General features: G+C 48.6%; 1 protein-coding gene across 2 annotated transcripts in view; it reads left to right on the top strand.

Moving 5' to 3' along the window:
• Positions 1 to 24,000, top strand: part of arhgef10 (Rho guanine nucleotide exchange factor (GEF) 10) — a 56,227-nt gene that overhangs the window by 17,862 nt on the left and 14,365 nt on the right. For both annotated transcript variants that reach the window (XM_084437869.1, XM_084437868.1), the window contains exons 8-24: positions 1,353 to 1,537; positions 2,881 to 2,992; positions 3,215 to 3,327; positions 4,508 to 4,585; positions 4,924 to 5,103; positions 5,822 to 5,938; positions 6,128 to 6,220; positions 6,874 to 7,044; positions 8,338 to 8,483; positions 8,691 to 8,887; positions 14,803 to 14,918; positions 15,574 to 15,701; positions 18,014 to 18,114; positions 19,132 to 19,253; positions 19,895 to 19,981; positions 20,764 to 20,996; positions 21,126 to 21,283. In XM_084437869.1, coding sequence (XP_084293995.1) covers positions 1,353 to 1,537; positions 2,881 to 2,992; positions 3,215 to 3,327; positions 4,508 to 4,585; positions 4,924 to 5,103; positions 5,822 to 5,938; positions 6,128 to 6,220; positions 6,874 to 7,044; positions 8,338 to 8,483; positions 8,691 to 8,887; positions 14,803 to 14,918; positions 15,574 to 15,701; positions 18,014 to 18,114; positions 19,132 to 19,253; positions 19,895 to 19,981; positions 20,764 to 20,996; positions 21,126 to 21,283 — 2,337 coding nt within the window. The remainder of the gene's footprint in view (positions 1 to 1,352; positions 1,538 to 2,880; positions 2,993 to 3,214; positions 3,328 to 4,507; positions 4,586 to 4,923; positions 5,104 to 5,821; positions 5,939 to 6,127; positions 6,221 to 6,873; positions 7,045 to 8,337; positions 8,484 to 8,690; positions 8,888 to 14,802; positions 14,919 to 15,573; positions 15,702 to 18,013; positions 18,115 to 19,131; positions 19,254 to 19,894; positions 19,982 to 20,763; positions 20,997 to 21,125; positions 21,284 to 24,000) is intronic.

Genomic DNA, 24,000 nt, shown 5'->3' with positions numbered 1-24,000 from the left:
GATGAGTTTTGGAGACGGACGGCAGTCAGGCATTGGGACAAAAAAAACCTTGCTCAAGGTCGGCAAAGATTTCTCTTCAAAAACCTTGACCAGTCACCCATACACCCATACAACAGTGATCCCCATGGCAACAGTGACCTCTCATTTAAGTCTTACCTTTGTGATCACGGTCTTGTGTTTGAGTCTTGCTGTGTTTGTAATGGTCACCCTGATCACGGTCGCCAAATCCTAACCCAGCAAAGTGTAAGGATCAGTTTCCCCTAATGCACAGGGCTCCAACTGGCCCAACACACACACACACACACACACACACACACACACACACACACACACACACACACACACACACACAGAAGACACCAAAGAGGGTTATGAGAATGACCGTGCTGCAAATGACGTGATATTTGACAGGAATTCTGTCTGCCAAAAAAACCTGCACCCCAAATCCATCAACCTGGACACTGTCTACCAAACCCTGCGCCCCCAAACTGACAGCCAAGACTACCAAAAGCCTGAACTCCAAACTTCCAATCAAGACTGTATCCCAAAGCCTGCACCCCCAAACCCAGACACTGTCTACTGACTGCCAATCAAGACTGTCTACTGAAGCCTGCACCCCAAACTGCCAATCAAGACTCTGTCTGGCATTCCCAAACTGTCCAATCAAGACTCTTTCTCTAGCCTACCTACGTATGCCTGTAACAAACTCAGTCGGTCCTGGCAGACCTATGTGGTTTCCTGATGGGGTTTCAAAGTTCATGACTGGTTTCAGACCGTTTTAAGCTAAAAATGTGTCAACCAAATCTTTTGCTTTGAACACCCTCACCAACGTCAGCAGTAGCATTATCAAATATGAAATATCACAAACATGGCCTTCATTGTTTATCATCATTGATTATTAGATTGTATTTTAGACTGTATTTTATAGTGGAATTGAAGGAAACTGGCATGTTATAATGCATACAGTAATGTATATCAGAACAGATCTGTTAACGTTTCAGGCCCAAACATCCTTACTTGGGTGCATATCGTAACCCAAGTAAATAGTTTGTGGAATACATGGGATAGAGACATGGTGATTGCATGAGGCTAGAAGGGTTTGCTATGTAGATGAGTAGTAACCTTTGTCATCTATATTATTTCTGCCCATCTGTTCATTCAGCTGTCATGTTTTTTTATTCATTCATTCAAGATAAATTAGTCTTAATGTATAATGTAGGGAAATGAACAACGTTCGTTTTTACTGTTTGACCCTCTTGCAACAAACTATTATGAATAATAATAATATAACCTGAAGTGTTTCCTCCTGTCTGGACCCTGTGGGTTTTTAACCGCCGCTGTCGCCGCTCCAGACCCAGACGACCTGATCTACGACGACGTGGAGCTGGGGGAGGAGGGCTGCGGCAGCTCCCTGGACAACGGCTGGAGCTCCAGCGAGTTCGAGAGCTACGACGAGGCCAGCGACGGCGAGGGACGGGGCGAGAACGGCCTGCCCGACGCCTTCATGAGAGGGAAGCCCCCCCAGAGGAAGACCCATGTGTGTAAACCGAGCGCACCCCTGTGTAAACATACCAGGCCCGTTCTGTCCGTGTGAGGGGCAGGTTAGGAAGGAAAGATGACAGGAGAGGGTGGAGTTTTGATATTTTGCACAGGTGTGGGAAAGCAAATATGGCGTCTTTCCATTTGAGTAGGTTTTACCTCCTGAAATTCACAAGCACTTCCTCGATATCCTCGTGCTACAGTATAGTAAAAATAATAATAATAAAATAATCATTGCATAGCTGCAGCCAGTCGCCCGGGAGAGGGTGGTCGGGGGCGGGTTTGGGGACATGATCTTCTCTGGCCGAGCTCCTCCCAAAACGACGTGTGGTAACGCCTGCTCTGCTTTTGTTTAGCTCTCTCAAGATCTGACTCGCTTGAAAGAACACTATGAGAAAAAGATGAAAGATCTTATGGCAAATACAGAGCTGCAGCAGCTTAAACACAAACAGGAGCAGAAGGTAATGCACCTGGACCTACTACAGTACCTCGCCGCGGTGTGGCTCACCTCGTCTCCCTGCGCTAGACAAAATAGACCCCCCTCAAACCTCATCCCTTGGTGCTAGCTAACACCCCCCCCCCCCCCTCTCTCTCTTGGTGTCTCTCACCAACTGAGTACTTTCACCCTGCTCTGTGTCTGAATGGTGGTGGGATTGTGTATCGATCACATGCGGCCCTCCGTACTGCATCCACCTGTGTCACTAACTGTATGGGGATTGTGGCTATGAGGCATCATACGAGTGACGTCATTTGTTCCACAGTGCACGGAGACACCTGTGCAGCTGAGTTGAGTGTGGGAGCCAGTTGTCGGTCAACTCTCCGCTCATTGGCTAACAGTGGCACAGACCAATCACCTTATGTCGAATTGTATTCGGAAAGCTACATTGCTCAGCACAACCGAATGGACCACTGTAGTAGAGTTCCCTATCGTGTGAATGTAGCTGTAACCCCCTAATAATCTCTCATACTTGGAAAACATAGCACATGTCAGTAGGTCTACATGGAGCATTGATAACGCTACATCACGTCAGAACGTTAGACCGACTCAGTTCAGCTGCAGTAGCCGTCTCGTACCCTAGTTGTCCGCTCGCCTGTGGTATCCTGTATTTACATGATCCGCCATCTTCCCTCGTCTCTCTCTCCCCATGTTCGTAAACATGGCTCCTGCTTGTTTCTTCCCCCTCCAACCTTTAGGAACTTCCCCGGTCACAGGTTCTAAGTCCTAGACTCATTTGAACTTTCAATGGAAACTGCTCATTGAAGTTGACTTTTCCTGCCGTCTTAAGTCTCTCTACTGCCTGTTCCGTTTTTCCCACCCACTCTTTACATTCCTACCCCAAGATGCAAAAGCTGGTGAAGGCGGCCAAAGAAGGGACCAAAGACGGCCTGGAGAAGACCAGAGCCGCGGTGAAGAAAGGACGCTCGTTCATCAAGACCAAATCCTTCTGTCACGGTAAGAGGGGAGGACGGTCTCCCCGAACAGCGCCACCTTCTGGTCATAACGGCCGTTAGGGATTCTCTTTGCTCTCTGAAAATCCAACATGGAGAGAATGGGAATCTAGAAGAAGCTCTGTGTTTATTTCCCTCCCTAATAGCATCCCAACAACACAAGCGTAATTGTTCCTCGTAAATATACTGTGAGAGGATGATTATGTGAATCGTGTGTGTGTTTCAGAGAGGAAGTCGGCCTGTTTTGGGGATGAGGAGGCGGAGCTCTTCATCGAAGTGGAGTGTTTCAACGTGGAGCCCGTGCTCAGTCCCATCCCTGAGGGGCTTTCACAGCAGCAGGTACCGTCCACTCACTAGACACTTCCCCTGGGACCGATTTAACGAGCGCACGCCATTCAATGCCGGTCACTTTCTAGATACAGTGATGCACAATTACAATTGTTGAGGCGGACAAGACACAGGTCATAGATACAGTCCACTGGAAACACGGGGAGAGGAACGGCTTTTAGGGCTGCTCGATTAATCGGATTTTAATTTAGATTACGATTTGGGCTGTCAACGATCATTAAAACTAAATAATCGCCATAAAACGATTTTGCACAAATCAAGCGCACCCTACACTGCAGAGCTATACTGCGCTTGACACTTTAGTTCAGAGCGAGACGAGTTGTCAAGCAAGGCGCACGCATGCTCCTCTCGAACAAAACACGACAAGAAGAAGATTATGGCAGCAGAACGAGAGGTGGACAAGAGAGCTAAAACAATGTCAGTGGTGTGGAAACACTATGGGTTCGCGGAGACAGATTTGGACCAAGTTGACACGGTGTGTAAAATTTGCTACGCAATCGTAGCTGCCCCTCAAAGCAGCCCTTCTCAGTCCCGTTGTCGCATTCCGCTCGTTCATGCCAGACAACAGTCCTTTGCCGGTCCATTCACTTTGCCGTCAAAATAAATCGGTGTCGGCCTAGTTAGGAGAGGCGCTCATATTTACAAGTGTCAGATAAACATGAAACGTCACTCACCTAAGCAAAAGGGTCTATTTTAACAAATGCTGGGTTTTGAAGCCTCGGCGCTACCATTAAATAACTTATTTAGACGCGTTCTGTCCTAGTGAAATTATTTTTCCGAGGTAGTCTTCTTCTGTGGTGGTGCCGGTGCTTTGAAGCTTCTTTATTTATCAGTTTTGGCACTTTTATTAATTTATTTATCAAGGTCAAGGTTCACTATTTGTCTCCCATGGGAGAAATGTATCTAATCCAAAGAACATTGTTAAAAAGAAAAGCCACTGTCAACATTTAATAAATTAATTGTTATCAAAGTCAATAATTTGATTTGTTAAGAAAATTTGTTAAGAAAATGTTAAAACTTTTGATTAAAAAAAAGAATTCAATGAATAATCGTGTTAAATAATCGTGATCTCAATATCAATCAAAATAATCGTGATTATGATTTTTGCCATAATCGAGCAGCCCTAACGGCTTTGCACTTTACTGATGATGACTGAACGGTCTTTTAACAGGTGGTGAGGAGATGTATACTGGGTTCCATACTGGAAAGCGAGAAGAACTACCTTGAGGCACTGAAGCGGATTTTAGAGGTAATCACACAGCTACGGATCTCTAAGACTCCGGCGCCATGTTTTCTCTGCATACATACAGTACAACACACCCTCACTCTCCCTCTCTCTCTCCCTCTCTCTCTCTCCCTCCCTCTCTCCCTCCCTCCCTCTCTCTCTCTCTCTCTCTCCCTCTCTCTCTCACCCTCCCTCTCTCTCTCTCCCTCTCTCCCTCCCTCTCTCTCTCTCTCTCTCTCCCTCCCTCTCTCTCTCTCCCTCCCTCTCTCCCTCTCCCTCTCCCTCTCCCTCTCCCTCTCCCTCTCCCTCTCTCTCCCTCCCTCTCTCTCTCCCTCTCTCTCTCTCTCCCTGTCTTCTCTCAGCAATATGAGAAGCCGCTTTCGGAGATCGAGCCGCGGCTGCTGAGCGACAGGAAGCTGAAGATGACCTTCTACCGCGTCAGGGAGATCCTGCAGTGCCACGCCCTGTTCCAGATCGCCCTGGCCAGCCGCGTGGCCGACTGGGACAGCCTGGAAATGATCGGCGACGTGTTTGTGGCCTCGGTGAGTTGGCCGAGAAGTTGAGGGATTTTCCAAAGTTGAGATGACTGTATTTATCTTGCACGCACACACACACGAACACACACACACACACGTACTGTACAGATAGCTTCACACACACAGAAGAGGATGTTCTCCACCCCTGGGGTCTCCGCTGCCTGGCAACCCACTCGGAGATGTTCAAAACAAGGACTACGACCCCCGCGTGACCCCTGGCTGCCTTTTCCTGCTGCTTGTTGTTGTTGTAGGCATCCCCAGGTCGCGAGTCCTGGCTTCACATCACAGAGTTCAAGAGCGTGTGTGACCCATATGCCATCTGCTTGTTGCCCTCTCCATCTCCATTCTCTCAATCTCGGCCAAAAACACTCGTCAGCACACATTGTCACACATCATTCTCGGCCAAAAACACTCGTCAGCACACATTGTCACACATTGTCAAGCAAGTTCTTTTTGGCGAGAGGAAACCTCTATTCTCTGGTGTCCAACTCCAAGTCAACTGTGATTGTAAACAGATCGAGCGCTACTTTGCACATGAGCTACTTCACTTTGCTTCAACTGTCATGAGGGGAGGGGTTGATATGGAAGTGATTATATGGCTGTGGTGTGTGTGTGTGTTTGTGTGCGCGTGCTAATATGTGTGTGTGTGTGTGTGTGTGTGCGCGTGCTAATGTGTGTGTGTGTGTGTGTGTGTGTGTGTGTGTGTGTGTGCGTGCGCTGACAGTTCTCCAAGTCCATGGTGCGAGATGCCTACCGTGAGTATGTGAACAACTTCAGCACAGCCATGGCGGTGGTCAGGAAGACCTGCGCCTCCAAGCCCAGCTTCCTGGACTTCCTCAAGGTCAGAGAATCACAGACATAACTGACAAACAATGTCATCTCCATTCGAAAAAACACTGAGCCACAATATTAATACAGACAGTATTAATGCAGACTCTTAGGATTAATATATACTCCAAGTAGCCAAACATAGTTGTTGGTGTCCTGTAAACATGGTGGGTCATTATATCTCTCTGCTTCTCCTCCACAGCATCGCCAGGACACCAGCAATGACCGGGTCACTCTCTATGGCCTGATGATGAAGCCTATCCAGAGATTCCCTCAGTTCATTCTGTTATTACAGGTAGGTGATCTCTCACTGCACCACCTGTCTGGCCTGGCACTGTACCACACTGCATTGTTCACGTTCACCCAGCAGGGGGAGCCATATACACATGAGCCAAAATACCAGATTTTGACATTCACTCCACAAGAAAAGCATTGCATATACACAGTAGCTTTTCTAGCTTATATGCCACCCTGGGTGAACCCCCCCCGCTACGGCGCGGTGAGATCGAACACTTTCAGTTTCGTTTACATGAAACGAGAACATGAAATGAACGGGCTTTCCGATTGTGAATGATGAACTGTCGGCAAGTTGTTTAGCGCGGGGGGTTTTCTGATTGACGTGCTATTTGTTGACCGGGAGGGAGGGGGGGGGGGTTTACTTCGTGGATAATTTTTTCTGCTCCTCTTGCTGCCCCCCCCCTGAGATGCCGCCTATGTTACCCATGCCTAAATACACCACTGCATATACACACGTTCATTTGTTTTTTGGTTGATGTTTTTTTTTTTTTTTTTTTTTTACTTTTTACCAGTTTTCTGAAAGAGCATACCTAGATTTCTCCTCACCCCTCATATTCTCTCCTAATTCTGATGAGGAATCCGAGTATGATTCTACGCTCTGTGTCGATGCCTGTGAGACGAGTGTGTGACCTGGTGTCCCCCGTCCCCCAGGACATGCTGAAGAACACGCCGGTGGGCCACGCGGACCGGCTGCCCCTGCAGATGGCCCTGACCGAGCTGGAGACCCTGGCCGAGAAGCTCAACGAGAACAAGCGCGAGGCCGACCAGCGTTGCGAGATCCGCCACATCGCCAAGGCCATGAACGAGCGCTACCTCAACAAGGTACTGTGCTCGCCTTCTCACTCACTCACACCCAGTCACCCAGTGAAATGTACGCAAATATACTGTATACCGGCAAAACCTACCTGCAAAACACAAACCCATTATGCACGTATACACAAACGCACACAGGTGTGTCAAGTCAGGTGTTGCTCGAAAAAGAGTTCTTTGATCTCAAGCTTCTTAACCTGGTTAAATAAAGGTTAAATTAAACACACACTCGCACACACGCACACACACACACACATATTCATTTCTTCTTCTTCTTCTTGGTTGTCCATCAAATCCGACGATCATCAAGTCAGCCGTTGCTTGAAAAAGAGTTCTTTGATCTCAAGCTTCTTAACCTGGTTAAATAAAGGTTAAATTAAACACACACTCGCACACACGCACACACACACATACACATTTCTTCATCTTCTTCTTGGTTGTCCATCAAATCCGACGATCATGTCCACTTCCTGTCTTCTGTCGGTGAATTCTTTGATGGCTGAATAGTCCTATCCTGGACCCACAAGTCCTATAGCAGCTAGGACATGTAAATGTGGTGGTAGTGAAAGCGGGAACCATGGGTGTGTTCCTCCTGAGTCTCTGTTGCTGTCTGCTGGCTCTCACACACACACACACACACACGCACACACACACACACACACACACACACACACACACACACACACACACACACACACACACACACACACACAGTTCGGTGACTTAGTTCCCTTGTGACCCTCCTGCTGGTGGCAGTAAAGGACACAGAGCATTATTCCCTGATTCCAACAACGCTGCTCACTTTAACAAGTTCATCTTCACGTTAGTTATGAACGTCTCTGTCCTAGTAGAGGTCTGCTCTGTGCTACCGTATGGCTTTTTTCCCACTTCCATCTCTGTGGCTTGGATGCTTCACATTTCAACCCCCAGCACCCGTCCTCCGAGCTGCATATATATAGAAGGTGGTTAAGAGCCTGATGTGGGTCTACAGCGCTAGTGTTCTCCACGGGGTCATTATTTGGTTATTTGCCTCTCTGCAAGGCTAAACAGCCACTGGTATGTACTGTGTACAGAATGATCCACAGTGTATTTACAGTACAGTTCCTTGGTATGTATTTAATTATACTTGTACTTGTTTATGCTACTCTACATATTGAGTTTCAGGGTATATTTAATACAACCTTGAGACTGTCCGGATTGGATTTAGAATTTTGCTGGCCTTTATTTTTTTAGCCTGGTCTTTTAGACTGGTCTGTATTTGACCTCTGACCTTCGCCGTGCCTCTCTCCCTTCCTCCTGCCTCAGCTCCTGAGTAACGGCAGCCGCTACCTGATTCGCTCGGACGACATGGTGGAGACGGTCTGCAACGACCGCGGCGAGATCATCAAGACCAAGGAGCGACGCCTCTTCCTGTTAAACGACGTGCTCATGTGTGCCACGCCCCTCGTCCGGTAAGAACCGCCGCCGCCAGACCAGACCTCCAGGCACGGTACCCACCACGGCCTGGGTTTTCACCCCCAGGACAGTGCACTCTCTCTGGGGATGGTTCTCACAAAGTCCCCTTGGAGGGATGAGTGTTCTTATAATTACAACAAAAGTTAGTGTTTTTAACCTCAAAGACCCCCCCACGTCCGTCCCCTCCCCTCGGCGTGTCTCAGGTCCGGTCAGGACGGGGGCAGTGGGAGCGGCAGCGTCGGCGGCGCCGCCCCCCAGGGCCAGAAGTTCGTGCTGAAGTGGAGCGTGCCGCTGAGCTTCGTGGACGTGGTGGAGTTCGGCTCCAGCGAGGACATGGTCGACACCAACCGCTTCACCGCGCCACACTCCGGGGAGAAGGTGGTCATCAACGCCAAGCCGAGTACGTCCCACCTCTTTTGTGTTGTTTTGGGTGAACTGTCCCTTTAAACCACTTAATATGATTTCGCACAAATACGGGATGTTTCATCAAATAACGATTTTGTCGGATTTCCCTAATTCCTGGGTGGTTTATGCACGATATTTATGTATTTCATATATTTAATTTTGATAACCCTGGTGCTTGCATTACTCTATGGAGTAAACACATCACCCTGAACCATGAATGAGGCTCAGATCATTAGTCCCAGATCTCCCAGGCTGTCCATGTCTCTAGTGGGCTCACCCCCAAGACTGAGGCAGTTGATGCCCTACATTGGCAAATAATTAATTATTATGATAGTAGATTAGTTTAGCTAACAATATTAACTGCGGTGTCACTGCCCCGACCTATTATTTTATTTTATTTGGAGGTATAATTTGGAAAAATATTATCATGGAAGGTTCTTTTTTTTCTTTCTTAGTCCATGAGGAAGAGTGATGAAGGGGCTCAGAGGCCTTCTAAAATGGTGTCAGTCCCAGAGAGACTGTTTCCCTCCAGAAGTGCTCCCTCAGTCCTCTTCCGTCTGCTGCCGGGGTCAGTGACTTCACTCTTTCCACAGGGCTTCCCTCGTCGCTGGCAGCTGGTCAGCCACTTGAAAGGCCACATTTGAAGGGGAGAAAAAGGAACCGTTGGTCCACAGCTGTATGATTTGTGGTCACGGTTGTGGCCGTGCAGTTTCTGTTTTTAGTCAAGAACATTAGTCCTTCCTGGTACCCAGCAGGCGTTCAGTGGTAGGTAACGGTGGAGCTGGACTTGCTGTGAGTCAGAGCAGTGCTTGGGTGGACATGTTGAATGGTGGACATGTTGAAATGTGGTGTGTTACACTGCCAGAGGCTGGGGAGTGTGAGCTCTACTTCAGAGGTGCTGTTGTGTTGTCTTTGAGCAGGAATTGCCAGCCGCTCAGTCACACGCACCCAACACTGATGCCTCTCTCTCTTTCTCTCTCTCTCTCTCTCTCTCTCTCTCCCTCTCCCTCTTTCTCTCTCTCCCTCTCTCTCTCCCTCTCTCTCTCTCTCTCTCTCTCTCTCTCTCTCTCCCTCCCTCTCTCTCTCTCTCTCCCTCTCTCTCTCTCCCCTTCTCTCCCTCTCTCCCCCCCCCCCCCTCTCCCCCCCCCCCCTCTCTCTCTCCCTCTCCCTCTCTCCATGCCTCTCTCAAATCAGACATGCCTCCCTCCATGCCTCCATCTGGAATATGATTGTACAGTACTATAATTTCCCTTATGTGCAAAAGTCACATTCACATCCTTTGATGGTAGTTTTTTTTGGGCCATGTCTGCAGAGGCTCTAGCCGTCTCCTACAGCCACTCTGAGATTTTAGAAGGCTTTTTAAACCCACATTTCTAGTGCAGGATAAGGCTCTAGTCTGTAAATGGCCTAGTAATTGTGAGAGTTAGTGGGGCTTAAAACTCCATTAGGATTAGACTGAAGTCTATCAGTCCATAGACCACTAGGGAAGGGGACCATATGCAGCCTTTTTCCCCCACATTTATCCTCTTATTTGGTGGAAACCGGGGGGTGGAGGGCTTCCCTCTCCTCCTCCTCCTCTCTTTATCTCTCTCTCCCCCTTTCCTTCCTAGTGCCTCCCCAGTCTGTGAGGGGGAGAGGGGGGTGGGGCTCAGACGGTCTTCATCATCTGGTCTTACCGTAGGACCCCAGGCTGACAGACAGACACTTCCCAGCCAGCTGTCTGAACCTGACATGACATGTCCCTCCATACGCTAGAGACAGACTTGTCACACTGTGTGCCATATGGCTATTATGGCCAGGTTGAGCACACACTTGAAACTGAATCAGTTCACTGCATCCCTCCAACATTTAAAACCTCATCCCTTTACCCTGACCATGGCCGATCACGTTAAGAACCTCATCCCTTCACCCTGACCTCATCCCTCCAACCCACACCCTGACCATGGCCGATCACATTTAGAACCTCATCCCTTCACCCTGACCTCATCCCTCCAACCCACACCCTGACCATGGCCGATCACATTTAGAACCTCATCCCTTCACCCTGACCACGGCCCATCACATTTAGAACCTCATCCCTTCACCCTGACCACGGCCCATCACATTTAGAACCTCATCCCTTCACCCTGACCACGGCCCATCACATTTAGAACCTCATCCCTTCACCCTGACCATCACATTTAGAACCTCATCCCTTCACCCTGACCACGGCCCATCACATTTATAACCTCATCCCTTCACCCTGACCACGGCCCATCACATTTAGAACCTCATCCCTTCACCCTGACCACGGCCCATCACATTTAGAACCTCATCCCTTCACCCTGACCACGGCCCATCACATTTATTTGTGTTACTGATTAAGAAATCCATTGGCTCCCCCTTGTGTATCTCTCTCCTGGCCAGGCGGCTTTAACAAGTGGAAAAAGCGTCTTCATAGTCCAGCGTGTTGAGCCAGAGCAGCCGGTTGCCAGCCTCCAGCTAGTGATGTCACTTCCCTGGATTTCTCCCTGCTTACCTCATGTCTGTTGGGTCCCACATAGCGGTCAGAGATCAAGGAGATGGGCTGTTTAATCGGACGGTTGAATTGAAGACTGCTTTGTTCCCGCGTTCCTCGAACCTCGCTGCTAAAGACATTGTGCGTCTTCAGACAGGATGTACTGTATACGATACGGCTGGGAAGAGGGATCGATCGCACGATGGCCAAGAAGACGTCCCAGGCGTTTCCTAGACTCCCTGGTGGAAAAGGTCTTGGCGCGCTCATGAAGCCACGTTGAGGACTCATAGTTCTGGCCTCGGTGTTATAATGGCTTCGACAGGCTCCTCTCTCACTTCTCACTACCAGAGGGTCTGGATTGTAGCCGGGCTTGGAGAAGGCCGGCTCAAGAAGTGAGGGAGTGGGCATTAATTCACTTTCCTCCCTCTTCATCATAATCTCAGTGTAGATATTTGCTGTTTCTCTCTTTGAAAACGATGATGATGAAACAAGAATCCCCTCTGGCATTCATACGGCCTGCCTTAATGTTGTGTTGCCCCATACAATGGCCTGATCGTTAATGCTAATCGTTAATGAAGTAGCTCTTGTCTTTGTGTGTTAGTCAGGGGGGTACATGTGTTAAAACAAAGTAGAATTTTGGCTCGATATATATCCTACGCCCCTGTCTGCTTGGTCACATCAGGTCATTCTAGCCAGAGGTTTCCCTGAGTGTGACACACCACAGAGCAAACTGAGGCTTATTCAGCGATTTAACTGACCTTCTTCACAGTCACCGCCAAAATAGTTGGAGCGTGAATATTTTAACGTGATTGGAAAAGGCAATTAACTCAGTACAACTGGAATACTTTAAAACATTTAACACGCTTCAGCCGCTTAGACAAATTGCTTTTTTGTCCCTGCACCTTTTACGCTTTAAATGACACAAACATTGTCAACAAGTTACATAATGCAATGTTTGTCAGTTGACCTAAAATGCAGTCAATAACTTTAACCCACTGATCTAGCACAACTCTGATGCCTACCAAACGTGTATGTAAACGTGCAATCTGAAGTATCCATTTTAGAATAACAATCTTTGTCTGTGCTACGACCTACGCATGTGAAGTACAGTAGTTGAAGTGCAAACAGGGTGAACTTTACCCGAGTGCCATCTCTCTCCCTCTCTGGCTCTCTGTGTGCGTCTCTCCCTCTTTCTCTTTCTCTTTCTCTTTCTCTTTCTCTTTCTCTTTCTCTTTCTCTTTCTCTTTCTTTCTTTCTTTCTTTCTTTCTTTCTTTCTTTCTTTCTTTCTTTCTTTCTTTCTTTCTTTCTTTCTTTCTGTCTGTCTGTCTGTCTGTCTGTCTGTCTGTCTGTCTGTCTGTGTGTCTTTCTTTCTGTCTCTGTCTCTGTCTCTGTCTCTCCATCTCAACCTGCCTGAGAAAGATTGGTCTCTCTCTCAGTCTCTCTCTCTCTCTCTGTCTCTCTCTCTTTCTATCCGTTGCCTGGGGAAGACGGTACTGGTTGCCATGGCAGTAGGACACAAGGGCACATTGAATGACTATTGTGAAGCCAAAGAGAGAGAGAGAGAGAGAGAGAGAGAGAGAACTAGGGGGAGTGAAGCCTGGAGAGAGAGAACCAGGGGGAGTTGGTGCCAGAGATTCCTCCCATTCACCTCAACCGTTTCCCAACATGAGACATAATTGTAATGGAGGTGGTGCAACGGTGCGATACCAGTTTATAATTGGCCGTTATATTCTACTGCTTCAGTTAAGGCGGGCTACATTGTAACCACTATTTCAATGGCCAGTTCACTTCCTGCACCTTCTCACTCTAAATGGTAGAGAGCATCTCTTTTTCTCTCTGTGTCTCTCTCTGTCTCTCTCTCTCCCCCTCTCCCTCTCTCTCTCCCTCCCTCTGTGCTGCCTGTGTGGGAGGCCTGGCAGGCAGGGTCTCCAGGAGACCACCAGGGCGCTGCCTCTCTGCTGGCCGCGCAGCCCGGCTGTATCTAGAGCGTGAGTCCTGCCTGATAAACAAAGACCAGCGTTGTAACCAGTTGGACGCAGAGCAACACAATAATCACTTTACTCCATGGGTCCGTTAGCCTTGCTATGCGGAGCACATCCACACAAACGTGAACTGAAAGACACACATGTTAACGGGGAGTGAGAAATGCGCGCTCGTGCGCACGCACACACACACACACTTGCGGTGGGAATGCCACCAGTGAGGCCTTATTGTTATTGTACTTCAGCCTTTTACTACAGGAACGTTTTTTACAGGCTCTGTAACTTTCCATGTTTTTTCATTGCTCATTTTGTGTGAGGTGATTTATTGATCTTGAGTCACAGTTCACTTTTATCACCCCCTGTCATGGCATTATATTGGTTTGGTGCACTGCATCTCACCACAGGCTTTAAAATACAGTTAGTCCCATAGCTCCCACACACACACATATATTCTCTATATATAACTCTATATTATATCTCTAGATCGAAAAATGTCTGCCTCTGCGCTCGGCGGCCGCCGGGGCGGAGGATATATTTTCAGTGGGGGGTGTTATTTCGTTGGTTGGTTGGTTGGTTTGTTTGCTATTTAGAAGGATTACACAAAGACTACCAGAGAGATTTTCACAAAACTCGATGGAGGGGTGGAGCATGGGCCAACTCATTACATTTTGGAGCGGATCCGAATTACTGGGCGGATACACAGATGAAAAGAATGTTCTGTCAGTGAGGAGTCCCGGGTTCAAGTCCTGATCTGCCGTGTTGTCATCTACGGGTATTGATGTGACAGGAGACTTCCCTTTTGCACCATCCCAAAAACTGATTCCACCAAAGGTATCTCATCTGTGATGCCCATGGTGCTCACCAATGGTTTAGCCAGTGGGTCGAAGTGATGGTACTTGTGTGGATAAAAGTGTATATATTCACTATAGGATTATTAATATATCACTAATATAATGTTCAATAATCAGTAAACACATTTCTGGCAACGATGGGACTCCAACCGGCAACCTTGGAGTCAACTGTACTCTCATATAAATGTGACGGGTAGGGCACTAGCCTCTCCTAACCAGCACTCCTTACTGGGTCCTAGCGCCCTACTTGTCACTTAAATGTACAGTATAGAAATCTGTAGACCTTTGACCTTTGGTTTGAATCCAGAAGATTTTTTTTCCTCTTCATTACAATGAGGAGTCAAATGAGCTTTAGATAGATAGATATCAACTTTATTTACTTTCTGTCTATTACGAAAAATTAGACCTACAATTTCTTAGCCTGGAAATGCATTAATGTGCGGAGGCCTGTGCTCTCTGAGCACCCTCTCTAGTTTTACGTTGTTGTCAATATATTTGTCCTTTTTTGTAGTTGTTGTTAAAGCTGATAGAAAACTATTATATTTTAGTCATAAATATGTTGTAATTGTCTCTCTCCAGATAAGTTGTACATGGGCCCAGGTCAGCTGTACCAGGACCTCCAGAACCTCATCCACGACCTCAGCCTGGTCAACCAGATCTCCAGCATGATCGGCAGCCTCAAGGGCAACTACCAGGTACACACACACACACACACACACACACCACCTTGACTGCTAAGGGAAATAAAGAGTCATGAATAGCAACGTAGTAACATGCTTATGGAGGCATGTTGCGTCTCAGCGATGGTGACTTTCTGCTTGTAGTTTTTGCTTTAGTCTATATTAGACCTAACTGAGACATCTTGATGTGAGCGATTCCAGCCTGTCATGTCAAGCTGTGGCCAAGCTAGGGGCCCCCTGAGTCCTTACACACACACACACACACACACACACACACACACACACACACACACACACACACACTGGTCAGTCTGTGTAGCTGCTGGATATAGAAGTGTAGTTTGCAGAGCGCAGCACAGCTCTGAGGCCTAGTGTTTGTGCTGCGCTGGCAATGCTGTCAGAAACTGCATGGTAGACTGGCAGGAGGTGCAGGCCAGAGACACACAGAGAGACGTGTGTGTCTCACACACACACACACACACACACACACCACACACACACACACACACAGACAAACACTACATTTCTTTATGCAGGGGGATACTGTTTTCCATCTCATCTCTCCTGCCCCCCCCTCCACCTTTCTCCTCCTCTCATTCACCACCCCCCCCCCCCACCCCCCCTCTGTCCCCCCCCACCCCCCCTCTGTCCCACCCCCCCCACCCCCCAGAACGTCAACCCCACGGTGGCCACCGACTGGGTCTCAGGCCTCCAGAGACTCATCCTGAAGAAGGAGGAGGAGATAAGGGCCGCGGACCGCTGCAGGATCCAGCTCCAGCTGCCCGGCAAACATGACAAGTCAGTGACGCGCGCACACACACACACACACCTCTCTTCGCTCAACCCCCCCCCCCCCCCCCCCCCCAAAAACGCTCTTAACCATGATAGAGTTTAGACCCCGTTACCCTTCCTTCCCACCTCTCCCTCGCTCCACAGGGAAGGGAACGGAGTGTTACAGTGAATAAGGACCATCATCTCTCTCTCTCTCTCTCTCTCTCTCTCTCTCTCTCTCTCTACTCGATGTTCCCGTTCTAATCCCAGAGGAATGAACCTCATCACCAGGGGCTCAGCAGGGTCTCTATCGCCATGCAACTGTTCCACACTCTCATTAATATAGTGCGCACATGGCACCTCTAGGGACTACCACCCACTTGTTTACTCACATTCTCTCCCTCCCTCTCTCTCCCTCCCTCTCTCTCTCTCTATCTCTCCCCTATTTAACCAGTTACATTATCCACGGGTATGTTTAGACGCAGCTGTGTGTCCCTCATTCCTTCCTAATCCCTCCTGCCCAAAACAAAACGCTCAGCAGTGAGAAAGAGAGAGTGAAATGAAAGAGGCGCGCCGGAGAGATCGCTCCTCCTGTGATGTTTTATTTAGATGAGGCTGATGGCTGGCTGCTAAAATCACCGCTGACTTCCATTACATCAGGTCCCTGGCTGTGCCCCCAGCAGTGATTAACGAGACAGGCTGTTCGCTCCAGACAGAGGTCTGCTGCCCCAGACAACAGTTGACCAGTCGTAATTATTACCGGGTGTGTTCAAGATCACGGAATTGTTGCGTAAAGGTTTCAAAATGAATGTTGTTATTATCTCCGTCCAAGACAAAGTCTGGGGGAGGAGAGTCAGAATCGGAATTCTTTTATTGCTATTTGTACTTGACATACATAGGATTTTTTTGCGACTCCCAAAGTGTGCGAAGCCAAAAATAACACAACAATGGACCAATGCAAGGACAGGACAGTGCAAGATACAAGCATAGTGCAAAAACTAGCAGTGCATTTGGCCTACAAAAGAGTGCAGTAGTCAGTATAGTGCAAAAATTGCAGGGGGCGGGGGAGAGAGTCAGAGGGGAGCCTTGTTGATAAGGCTGATGGCCGTGGGGAAAAAACAGTTCCTGTGTCGAACAGTTTTAGTCTTTAAAGACTGCCAGACTCCTGCCAGAGGGGAGCGGTGTGAAGAGGTCATAGTCCGGGTGGGAGGGGTCGGCCATGATCTTCCTGGCCCGCTTCAGCGCCCTGGAGTCGTGCAGGACCTGGAGGGAGGGCGGGGCCTGGGCCTGGAGGGAGGGCGGGGCCTGGAGGGAGGGCGGGGCCTGGGCCTGGAGGGAGGGCGGGGCCTGGAGGGAGGGCGGGACCTGGAGGGAGGGCAGGGCGCAGCTGATCACCCCTGCCGTAAATTAGTCTTGTCCTTGAATGTAGTGGCGGGGAACCAGGTGGTGATGGAGAAGGTGAGGATGGACTCAGTGATGGAGGGGTAGAATTGTACCATCATGGTCCGGGGCAGGTTGAATTTCTTCAGCTGCCGCAGAAAGTACATCCTCTGCTGTGCCTACTTAATCAGGGTGTTATGTGTATTCGATGACATGTGTTAGTTAGTTAGTTAGTTAGTTAGTTAGTTAGTTTGTTTGTTTGTTTGTTTGTTCGTTAGTCAGCAGGATTATGCAAAAATTACCCGACCGATTTTCATGAAAGTTGGTGGGGAGGGTTGTAGCATGGGCCAAGGAAGAACCCATTACATTTCGGAGCAGATCCGAATCACAGGGCGTCCATTATTTTTCACTTTCATTAACATTGCCAGATTAGACCAGACCAGCACATACGGGTACTTCGAAATGTTTAATACATCCATGGCTAGGATACACTGTTAGCTTCTAGAGAAGCTAGGTAACATTAGCTATCGATAGCATGCTGGATTGATTCAGCTAGCTAGCTACCTAGCTAATTCGCGGGTATTAGGAGGCACCACCAGTATATTTTTGGCATTCCTCTCAAGTATCGGCAGGCTACCCTAATGTCACCCTACCCTACATCATGGGCGGAGGTCTGCGCCCTTGTAGTTACACTGTGAGTAGTGAATTCTATTTGGTGGGAAAGATATTGTTTCATCTGCTGGGAAGCAGATTGACTTTGGCCTTGGTGTAAGCTTTCACCCCAGCTGTGTTCAGGACCAACCGTTTGTTACAAAAATGGATCCGGATCCTGAGTACAGCCCCAGATTCCATCTCCAGGCCTTGGGCCCGTTCTTCTGCTGAGGGTGAAGGGCGCAAGCTGTGGACGCTGGAGACGACACCGTCTCAACACTGCCGTCTTTGTCCTCTCTCCTCGGCAGGTCAGGCAGACCCACGTTCTTCACTGCAGTGTTCAACACGTTCACCCCGGCCATCAAACAGTCCTGGATCAGTAACCTGCAGATGGCCAAGCTGGCTCTAGGTACGTCTGGCTTCTCAAACACACACATGCACGCTCGCACGCACGCACACACACACACTCACGCACACACACGCGCACACACACACGTGCACTCACTCACGCACACACACACACACACACTCATACAGTACACACACACACGCACACACGCACGCAATCACTGGTTTGTCCATTTGTTGGAGTTACCAAATTTAGTATGTGTCTCACATGACAAGCTGCCCCTTACATTAAGGACAGATCGCAGACCCCATTCAGGTCTGTCACATAAATAAAGCTAGAAAGATCAAACCAAGTCCTGGTCTGCCTTCTGTATCCACACTCTACAGGCACTCTTTAGGATATTTTTGTCGATGACGCAAGCCTGTTGAGTTCATTATAGCTGTGTGGATGTGCCTATAGCCTCCTCCCATCGCCGGCTACTGTCACTTCCTGGTTGTGTTGACTGTTGTAGTGTGAAGTGTGAATATGCAGAGGGATACTAGCCTCTCACTGCTCCTTTTGTCTGGATGATGTCTCTCTGGAGCTGTCCCTCTTCGTTTGGGCAGAGAGACTCAGACTTGTTCCACAGAGGCTCAGTTCTACAGGGACTTACTGTATGCAACTGCTAACTAAAGGCAGAACTAGAATTAACTTCTACAAACAAATTAGCAAAATGTTCCCTTTGTGTGCTTTATTTGGATGTCTCAAGTTTGGAGTTGCCCCTAGAGTAAATATCATGACTTCATATTCACTGTTCCATGTCTGGGGTTTTCTGATTGTAAAATGAATCATTAAGTTCTAAAAATCTGGAATCTAGAATGAATCAAGTGTTACGTAATAATTTGGTACAGTATTCCTCAGAGTCTGAGTTAGTGTCGTCCGTTTACAGTAGACTCACTGTTCTTCTCCTAAATGAAATTATTCTGGTATGGGCTCATTTATAATTGTGCGTGTGTCTGTGCATGTGTTTGTGTGTGTGTGTGTATGTGCGTGCGTGTATGTGTGTGCATGTGTGTGTGTGTGTGTGTGTGTGTACAGAGGAGGACAACCTGCAGGGCTGGTTCTTTGCGGAGGACGACGGCAATCAGATCAAGAAGCAGAAGCACCCCCTTCTGCTCAGCCAGATGCCCGTGGTCATGTCCAAACTACAGGAGTTTAAGGTGGGCCTCCTCTCCTCCCAATCACCTCCACTCTCTCCTCCCCCTCTCCTCTCACTCACCTCCCCTCTCTCTTCCTCCTCTCCTCCCAATCACCTCCACTCTCCTCCCCCTCTCCTCTCATTCACCTCCCCCCTCTCCTCTCACTCACCTCCCCTCTCCTCCCCCGCTCCTCCCCCCTCTCCTCCCCCCTCTCCTCTCACTCTCCTCCCCCTCTCCTCCCCCCTCTCATCTCATTCACCTCCCCTCTCTCCTCCCACTCGCCTCCTCTCTCCTCCCCCTCTCCTCCCCCCTCTCCTCTCATTCACCTCCCCCCTCTCCTCCCCCCTCTCCTCTCACTCACCTCCCCCTCTCCCCCTCCTCCTCCTCCTGTTTCAGCCGTGGGCCAGGTCTGTGACTCCCTTGAGTCCAGTATTCCTCCTAGAAACAAAACATTTTTGTAGCAGTATATCATGTTGTTGTTTTTTGTCGTACGGGGAGTTCATAGCCTTGGGGCTCAAGCTACACCAACTGCAGAGGACAGAGAAGGAAAGAGTAACCGTAGAAATTCTGCGCCTTAATTTAATTATGTACAGTTCCCCTACGCCCAATTTCCGTCTCTGAACTTATTGTCGTACGTGATGTGAATGTTGTCTTTCTGTCAGGTGGAGTGTGCGGTCCATAACCCAGAGCCTCACATCAACACAGACAGCACGGCCGACACGCCTGTGCTGGGACACGGCTGTGTGTGGGTGAGGACTCATCCATTCCTGGATCATCATCCCTCCACTCGCATTCACCAACATTAGCTTAGATTGTTATGCGCTAATTATACGAGCTTTGTGGGCTGCTGATCGACATGGAGGCTCCTGCAGGAAGGTGTCAGCCATGCTCGCCGTTTTCTCCACTTAGTTAAGGATCTTAAGACAACGCCACATCTACATGAATATCCACGCCTTGTTGCTTCACAACAACAGAGGCGCCGCAAAATGCACCCTCGCCATTAGAACGGTCGCTGTTGTGATTGTCTGGACCCAAGCCATCACACCTCTTGACGGCTATAAAAAAAAAAAAACAGCTTTTTCCTCCAGTCACAGTGCAACGTGACTAAATAATTGAACAGCGCCTCTCATTTATGGGCTATAACTCTGGAGGCGTGGCGTTTTTACTGTGTTATTCAAGTCTCTTACACCGTGTGGCTGTTGGCTGTTTTTACCTCTAGACAGTGATGAAACACCCACTGCTTTGTGACCCCCCCCCCCCCATCCTCCAGTGATGGACTGTCCTCATTTACAGCGACAGCTGACACTTTAACATTGTCAATGAATCTGTACGGCTGGATTTAGAGGGCAATTATCTCCTAATCATGGCTCTCGTTGGTGAATCTCATGCCTGGGTCTGAACTAAGACATAATGGTTTGTGGTAAAAGTATTGTGAATGTTGTGTGTAGTCGCTTTCTTGCATACAGTACATGTTCACATACTGTCACAGTTCTACGGAAAAAACAATCCATATTCCTATCTTCCTGATCAGGTGGCAAGCTGCACCAATCAGATGGGCCAGATAGCTATTGTCGCCATGCAGAACTCCAGCCCCAAGGTGACGGAGTGTTTCAACGTCGAGTCCCGTATCCTGTGTATGGCCTACGTTCCCATGGAGCAGCCCCTGGAGAACGGGGAGGGGGCCCCCGACAGCAACCCCTCCCCCCCAGGGAAGAGCAGCGGTGGCGACAGCCCCACTGTCTGTCTGGGCATGGAGGAGGGAAGGTACCAGTCTGCTATTTAATCAAATCAAGTAAAAATTTATCCAGCACATACCTAAAAGTGGTTACAATTTGATACATGTGGTCAATTGTTGGGTTGGGTTGGGAGTGACCATAACTTTCCTCTCCCCAGCATCATCGTCTATAAGAGCAGCCAGCGCTCGAAAAAAGTGCGTCTGCAGCACTTCTTCACCCCAGACAAGTCCACGGTCACCAGCTTGGTGCACCGGAGACAGTGTCTCTTCGCCGGCCTGGTCAGTGGCTCCGTGGCAGTCTACTCCCGAGCACAAGGTGAGGCCGTGTTCTGGTCTATTCTAGACTGGTCCAATCTGTTCTGCCCTTGAAAGTCTATCTTTGTATAGTTTGTTGTTGTAACTCATAAGTACACCTACATTTAAATTACGGCTGTCATCGAAACTTAATTAGCCTCGCCCAGAACAGAAAAAGTATTCACCTCAAGTAAACGGGGTGTGTTTTGTTTTAAACCCAGTGTTTATTTAAAAGGATGGGCTGTTATGTCTGACCTGAACCTCCAATGTCTGGCGAGTGGAAGGAATTCAAACGTAGCTATGCTGGGCTGACCAATCATAGTAGGTTGTTAGCTGGTGTTCAAGGGCGAGTCATCCGTTAGCCCCTTAGCGTTTGTTAGCTGAGTCACATGTTGCCTGACCGTGAGGGAAAAAAGGCTTCTCTCTGCGGGCCTCTGTCTACTGTATCCTGGGGATTTCTCCTCAGTCTGGCCTGCTCGTCGGCGAGAAGATGCTAATCTGTTAGCGCTGATCTACTATATTTACTGTCTTCCCGCCGACATGCCAGTGTAGCAGATTCTCTGGTGGATGCAGAGGAATGGGACTCCTTTGTTCTCTGCTCTCCCTTTGTTGTCTCCCTCGGGCTCATCCCTCTTTACCATACTATCCACTGTATTCTGGGGTGTCTGTACTGGCTGGGTTCTGGGTTCTCTCTCTCTCTCTCTCTCTCTCTCTCTCTCTCTCTCTCTCTCTCTCCCTCCCTCCCTCCCTCTCTCTCAAAACTAGCTGAGTGCAGGGACTTAAGTGGCACCTGTGTTAAGAGGCGGTGTTAATCTCATCCAGACAGCAGTGCTGCCCTTGCATGCAGCAGACAAGCCCCGTCTGGGACTGACTAAGCTGGAACCCGATGTCTCTCCAGGAAAAGTCTTTCAGGACTGTTCTCTGTCGCCGAGGATGTTCCTGTCCATGCAGCTTTGTCTGGCCTCTTGTTGACAGCCTTGTCACAGTCTGTGACATCACTGCGCTGTTGGTCTACGCCAGAATTCACCCTTGATATGAGTCAGACTCCCAACGCAGGAGCGTTGAAGCTTGTGCACAGAACTAAGCGTGTCTCTGTGGCGTGTTGGCATATCACAAGGAGCTGAGTAGGAAACGTTAAGTCAAACCCTGTTCCAAATCCAGGCTGGATAGACTTTCGTTCCACAGTTCAGGCCGGCCGTATCACATCATACCGCTGCGTGTCGGAGAGAAGAGAGGCAGATATATCGTCTCCAGGAAGAGACTCGCTCCAGGGACAGGAAGAGGGGAAAGTATTTCTGCGCTGATCCCTCCGTCAGCTCAATATCCCCTGGAAGAGAAACGCTGCAGCGCAGAAGGAATGCTGTCTGCTTTGTTCCACTTTGATTGAACTGAGTCACTCTTTCTGTGTTGTTTTACCCCCTATTGAAAACCGCACAGGATCTTAGATCTTGGGGAAACCCAAACAATTTGTAAGAGCATGCCTTTGTTGGAGCCTGCCTCCAACGCCTTCAATGATGCCATTGTTTTGGTTTGTTTGTCATTGGCATGGAAAGTCCTGACAGACATATTCCATCCACTTTGATGATTTGTTTTACTAAAGGCACTTTGGTCCGGTTTAGATTGCATCCTTGTTTTTACATGGTCAATAGATCCACCTTTGTATTGCTGCTCAAGATGGAATTTGAAAAATATGAATCATCCTTACTTAGTTTCAGTCCTGAAACTTGTGCAATCGAGTTCGAACGCTCCCCCAGTGCTGTTTGAGTAGGGTTATGCCGGGCTCACACGACATGATTTATCCCCAATTCACCCCTTCCGACAATCAGAGGAGAAATCTGGTCCGGAACACTGGTCGGTACCGAGGTTCGGCCCGGATTATCTTTTAATATGAGGGGTTTACAGATCCAATCTCAAACCTCCCGATCGGCTCGCAGACCCACCAGGGCCAACCCGATAATATCACAATCAATAACGTGTTTGATATTTAGATTATTACGTCGCTACTTTACAAGGCAGTGGTTTGTTGCTCCCTCGGGCATGATAATATCCTGTAGTGTGTGATGAGCCGTTATTTTCAAATCTTGTACAGTAGTGTGCGCATGTTTGAGATTCGCGAGAAGAATATCTGTTAAGCTTCTCCTTATGTGCGTGATGCTGCCCAATTTTGAAATCGGTTGGGATTTTAAATATCCTGTAGTGTGAACCCGGCATTACACAGACTGCATAAGCATTTCAAAACCATTTACATATCAACAGCTCTGTGGAGTAAAATAATTATATTCCTCATAGAAGCTTGCTAGAAGATAGCTACTACTATTACTATACTATAGAAGGAGTGGCTCAAAAGATAAGTGATCAAGTACAACAGGGCAGTGATAGAGCAGTGATAGGGCAGTGATAGAGCAGTGATAGGGCAATGATAGGGCAGTGATAGAGCAGTGATAGGGCAATGATAGGGCAGTGATAGAGCAGTGATAGGGCAGTGATAGGGCAGTGATAGAGCAGTGATACTGTAGGGCAGTGATAGGGCAGTGATAGAGCAGTGATACTGTAGGGCAGTGATAGAGCAGTGATACTGTAGGGCAGTGATAGAGCAGTGATACTGTAGGGCAGTGATAGGGCAGTGATACTGTAGGGCAGTGATAGGGCAGTGATTCTGTAGGGCAGTGATAGGGCAGTGATACTGTAGGGCAGTGATAGGGCAGTGATACTGTAGGGCAGTGATAGGGCAGTGATAGA

Source organism: Borostomias antarcticus (genome assembly GCF_949987555.1).
Source record: "Borostomias antarcticus genome assembly, chromosome: 5".
NCBI lineage: Eukaryota > Metazoa > Chordata > Actinopteri > Stomiiformes > Stomiidae > Borostomias > Borostomias antarcticus.
Note: the sequence above shows the minus strand (reverse complement) of the source record. Positions and strands in the feature narration are given on the sequence as shown.